The following is a 6,000-nucleotide window of genomic DNA, read 5'->3' on the forward strand; positions in this document are numbered from 1 at the left end:
TTTCTTGTTAGTATGAGGGAACTAAGTTCTGGGAATCAGGGACCTACCAGAAAGTGAGAATTATTTGAGTGTGATTTGACATAGTTGTGTCATGCTATTTTGAAATACTATTTGAAAATGTTATTTTCAAATGTACTTATGATGTATAAAATTATTAACCTTTCTAAGCTGTAACAATTTTTGTAATTCTTTTATAGGTACCAGCAACAAACTTTTTTCAGGCTTGTACCTCCCAAACAGATAAAATTGTGGAAGAGAAACAAAGTCCTGAAAATTCGTTATCTGAAAGCCCAGCTCCATCTCCTCAAAATATTGAAAATGAAAGGTCAAGTTACATAAAATTGTATTGCCTACTCAATATAGTTCATTATAGTTCTTTAAAGCTTTAGTATATAATTTTTTAAAACTATCATTTAAAGTGATGTGATTAAAATTATATTTTATCTTTTCAGATGGGAAAGGGCATCTAACTGATTTTATCCTTCTGTTAAGGTTTCTGTTCATAAATTATAAAGATTTGACTATACTTTTAATTCTGTAATTTTATATCTTTTATATTAACTGAATCTGGAAAACTGGATTCATAAAACAATCTTTTCACTCTCAATAATACTAGGAGATTTGAATATATTACTGTCATATTTATAATGTATATTTTAAATAAATTTAGTTTGGAATATGACAAACTCATAACTATAGTCTAATTTTTTTTTCATTTTTTAAAAGAGGAAGAAGTAATAGTATATTTGTCCCAACTATGGAAAAAAAGAACCAAACAAATGGAAGAAATTATTAGAAAACATAATCACAGGGTTTAATTATATAAAATTAAAAATATGCTACATAGCACAAAACAATACTTTGCAATTAAAAGATGTATTGGGAAAATATTTGCAAAAATAACATAAAGGTTAAACATTTCATTTGTGTGTGTGTATGTGTGTGAAATTTTTTTTAACCAGATCTGAGATTTCATGGGTATAGGGAACTTTTAATGAAAAACTCCCTCTACCAATGTAGATAATAAAATGCTCTATAACTATAGCATTAGAGTTGCCAATTTATCTATTATAATAGTTACTTGGTGGTGCAATGGTTAAAAAAAAAAAAAGCATGAAGAGACAATTTTTGAAGAAGGAAATATAAACTATTGCTTTAATGTTCTTGATCATGTGAAAAGATTCACATATTTCCTAATTAGATTTTTCTTAATCTAGACATCTTAAACTGTGACATCTGCTAAAATGGGGGAAAAAAATCAACCTATAAACTGAGATAATATTGTCAAATGAAATAGTATTTAGCACACTACCTAGCATATAATAGGTTCTATTTAAATACTTATTACCTTTCTCTTCCCATACGCTTTGTTGTTGTTAGGGCAAAGGACACAATTAAATCAGAGGTGGTACTGTACCAACCATACAAAGTTTTTGAAAAGCAATAATGCAGAATACACAGCAAGAACAATACAATTCTATCTCAGGAATCCAATTGGTAGTTTATCTTTAAAATAGAACAGTTTGTACAAAAATATTAATAGCTTCAGCATTAATTGGCAATAGTAAAAGAAATAGCCATTATGTTCTAATAGATAGAAAGTGGCTGAGTAAATTATAGTATAAATATAATGGAATCTTATGTTGCTGTAAAATAATGAGAGAAATATGAAGAACACATGGAAATATAAGAAGACATATATGAAGCAAAATCAAAATAATATGTACATATTAATTATTTCTTCATTTAAAAAAAAGGTTGCAAAATCTGAAACCAACTTGGAAAGAAATACCGCAAATTGTTTGGTATTCTTTGGTTTTCCTTTGGTTTGTTCAGATTTGCTTTGTTGAATGATAGTGTTTTTTATATAAGACTTTGTTCTTTGTGAGGTTTTTTGGTTGATGCATATTAAATTTTTGAAAATTAAATATAACAATAATAATGATAATGAAAAAAAAGATGAGTCTAAAATATTCATCAAAGGAGAAAAGTCGTGTTATTTCATTAGATTTATTTTAAGTAGTTAATGAAATAAAATCTAGATTTCATATTATGGCTTTATTTTGTCATTTAAGTATATGAAGGCAAGAAATTAGCAAGATTTCTTTATTTCTTAATTTTTTAAAAAAATATTTTACTTTAAAAACAAAAAAAATTTTATAAAAATATAATATTAAAAATATAAAATATATTTAAAAATATAAAGTGGTAGAAAGAAGGCCTTGGGAACATTTTAATTAGAAAAAGATAATTGGCATTATCCTAAGGTTCAGTTCTTTTTGAATTTAATACTAATACATGTTTAATTTATAAATATTTCTGAGAAAGTGAAAAGTTATCTATTTTTTTTTCTTTTAAATTTAATTATATATAAAGTTATGTTTGCTTGTTTAAAATAAATTATAGTACCATGATAATGTAAAATACAGTACCATGATAAGTAATTTATTCTGGACTCTTAACCACGTAGTTATGGATCACATATAGATTTTATGAAATTAATGTTAATTACCAATTTGAAAAATGACCAAAGGGAAAAATGCCCTTTTCTTATGAATTATGAAAAGGTAAAGGCATCGTGTAGCTTCAAATATAAAGATAATTTTCCAAGTGTAATTAGCAGTTGAAATAGCTTTTTTGGTATTAATTCTTTTAGGCCAAAGACTGGATTCCAGATGTGGCTGGAAGAAAACAGAAGTGATATTTTGACCGATCATCCTCATTTATCACAGGAACCAGATATAATAAAAGAAGGAATGAATAGATTCAGAATGTTATCAGATGAAGAAAGGAAGGTAAGAAAAGCTGTAGAGAAATCCTGAGAGGTAAATATCTATTTTTAGAAATCCATTAAGTATTTGGGACTTTAATAGATTAGGTATTCTATACAAGGACAGGAAATGAATCTTAATGTATTCTGTGAGATGGAGTGTGTGTGTGTGTGTGTGTGTGTGTGTGTGTGTGTGTGTGTGTTTTCTAGGTTTGATTTCAGTAGTATAAGTTAGCTCCCTCTTTACAAATGTCTTCTGCCAGTATTGCCAGTATAGATGGTTAGCTATTAGCTATTTTAGGCACTATACCATGAACTATAAATATCTAGTCGTACTTTTAAATAGCATTAGTTTTCACTTAACTTTTTTTTCCATTGTTTTATCAGGTATGGACCAATAAGGCCAAAGGAGGAGCTACAAATGAAGCTGAAACAAAAAAGCGAAAACAGCCCAGCAGTGATAATACAAAACAGAGAGAACAAGAAAAACCAAAGGAGAATCTGAAATTGTCTAAAAAACGAAAACCCCTAGATGTCTCTACCAACCAGAAACTATTAGCTTTTGCATTTAAGAAAGACTAACATAAAAAATTAACGGGCCTTAAAAAAACTAATTTTTTTTCATTATCAGCTTTGATCATGTTTTAGGTAAGCTACATGTGTTTAAGTATTTGTGCAGACACTGAGTAATAAGCCCTATCGTTTTAAAATACTGTGATTCTGTCTGTATTTATCTCATATGTAAAAAATTTTACTGTTTACTCTGCCCATTGTGGAGAGCCACTTAGGACCATTATTATTCCTGTATTGACCAAGATAAATAGAAGGAACCAATTTTTACCCAACTGGAAATTAGTTCTAATTTGTTTTTCTGCCTTTTAAAGTCTTTATCAGAATCTAAATGTCTCAGAAATACCCTCTAGCAAACTATGTTTATTGTAATCACAAATAACAGGTATCATAGATCAATACTGATTTGACATTTAGCTTACTCATTGTCCTCTTTCAAAATGTGTTGATATAAAATGACTTACTTTGTTAGTTCGGAACTTCTTTGGTCATTTTCAAAGAGATATTTTTATGATAATAGGAATTCTATGTATATAATAAGGTTTTGTTTATTCTTTAAGAAAATTTTTAATGTCTAAATTTTTATAGCTAAAGAATAAAACACCATTTCTATGATTAAGCTAGTATTCTAAGACTGAAATTAAAGTAAAATTTATTTTTACTATCTTAATTCTCTTTTTCCTTAGACTTTTGAATATTAAGAAATTATAGGGAGAAAAAGTTTTATAGTGATACTGCTTTAACAGCAACTGTGGCCCAAAACATAATTTCCTTTTAGATAGCTTGATCAAAGACTCTCTCAATCAATCAGTCATTTAATCAACGTTAAGTTCCTTTTGTGTTCCAGTCACTGTATTAAGGCTCAGAATAAATAATTGAGTAGATGTGAACTAAATTTATATGGAATCATAGATTTAGAGTTTCAAGGCATCATATAGATCATATAGAGTAAGTTTCTCATTTTAGAATTGAGGAAACTGAGGCCCAGAGAGGTTGAATGAGTTGCTGGGGGATTCATAGGTAGTCAGTGACAGAGGCAAAATCTGAAGCCAAGTTCTTTGCTTCCTAATCCACTACACTCCCAGTATCAGCTTGCTCAAATAGGAATGAATTCCTAGGCCACCAAGGGACTTAGAATATACATTACCATATGGTGTTACATTTATTTTCTTAAACATTTCTCAAATATATTTTAATCTGGTTCTGGCCTCATTTAGAATAAACTATGAGTTTAGAACCTATGGACTATGAGTTTAATATCTGTGCAGTAATAGCAGTGCTTTTCTTAGCAGAATCATTGAAGGCTGTATAATCAGAAGTAAAAAGATGATTGTAGGGGTTTCCTTTTTTTTAAATTTTTTTTTATTCTCAGTCAAATGAATTGTTGTTCAGTTGTGAATGATTCTTTGTGATATCATTTGGGATTTTCTTCTTTTTTTTTTTCCCATAGCTTTTTATTTACAGGTTACATGTATGGGTAATTTTACAGCGTTGACAATTGCCAAACCTTTTGTTCCAATTTCTTCCCTCCCTCCCCCCCACCCCATCCCCTAGATGGCAGAATGACCAGTAGATGTTAAATATATTAAAGTACAAATTAGATATACAATAAGTATACATGACCAAACCATTATTTTGCTGTACAAAAAAGAATCGGACTCTGAAATATTGTAAAATTAGCCTGTGAAGGAAATCCAAAATGTAGGCAGGTAGAAATATAGAGATTGGGTATTCAATGTAATGGTTCTTAGTCATCTTCCAGAGTTCTTGAGCTGGGCGTAGCTGGTTCAGTTCATTACTGCTCCATTGGAATTGATTTGGTTCATCTCATTGCTGAAGATAGTCAGGTCCATCAGAATTGATCATCAGTATTGTTGTATATAATGATCTCCTGGCCCTGCTCATTTCACTCCGCATCAGTTCATATAAATCTCTCCAGGCCTTTCTGAAATCATCCTGTTGGTCATTTCTTACTGAACAATAATATTCCATATTATTCATATGCCACAATTTATTCAGCCATTCTCCAATTGATGGGCATCTACTCAGTTTCCAGTTTCTGGCCACTACAAAGAGGGCTGCCACAAACATTCGTGCATTCCCTTCTTTCTGATCTCTTTGGGATATAAACTCCTATATAAGTAACACTGCTGGATCAAAGGGTATGCACAGTTTGATAACTTTGAGCAAAGTTCCAAATTGCTCTCCAGAATGGCTGGATGTATTCACAATTCCACCAACAATGTATTAGTGTCCCTGTTTTCCCATCCCCTCCAACATTCCACATTATCTTTCCCTGTCATTCTAGCCAGTCTGACAGGTGTGTAGTGGTATCTCAGAGTTGTCTTCATTTGCATTTCTCTGATTAATAATGACTTGGAGCATCTTTTCATATGGCTAGAAATAGTTTCAATTTCTTCGTCTGAGAATTGCCTGTTCATATCCTTTGACCATTTATCAATTGGAGAATGGCTTGATTTCTTATAAATTAAAGTCAGTTCTCTATATATTTTGGAAATGAGTCCTTTATCAGAACCTTTGACTGTAAAAACATTTTCATTTGGGATTTTCTTGACAAAGACTCTGGAGTGATTGGCTGTTTCCTTCTCCCAATTCATTTTACAGATGATAAAACTGAGGCAAACAGGGTTAAGTGACTC

General features: G+C 30.2%; 1 protein-coding gene across 4 annotated transcripts in view; it reads left to right on the top strand.

The window, feature by feature from the left end:
- The window catches only part of WDHD1 (WD repeat and HMG-box DNA binding protein 1), a 110,199-nt gene extending 106,233 nt beyond the window's left edge, over window positions 1-3,966 (top strand). For all 4 annotated transcript variants that reach the window (XM_031952978.1, XM_031952976.1, XM_031952979.1 and 1 more), the window contains 3 exons: window positions 198-325; window positions 2,657-2,795; window positions 3,158-3,966. In XM_031952978.1, coding sequence (XP_031808838.1) covers window positions 198-325; window positions 2,657-2,795; window positions 3,158-3,352 — 462 coding nt within the window. In that variant the 3' untranslated portion in view covers window positions 3,353-3,966. The remainder of the gene's footprint in view (window positions 1-197; window positions 326-2,656; window positions 2,796-3,157) is intronic.
- The last annotated feature ends 2,034 nt before the right edge of the window (window positions 3,967-6,000 follow it).

Source organism: Sarcophilus harrisii, chromosome 2, assembly GCF_902635505.1.
Source record: "Sarcophilus harrisii chromosome 2, mSarHar1.11, whole genome shotgun sequence".
NCBI lineage: Eukaryota > Metazoa > Chordata > Mammalia > Dasyuromorphia > Dasyuridae > Sarcophilus > Sarcophilus harrisii.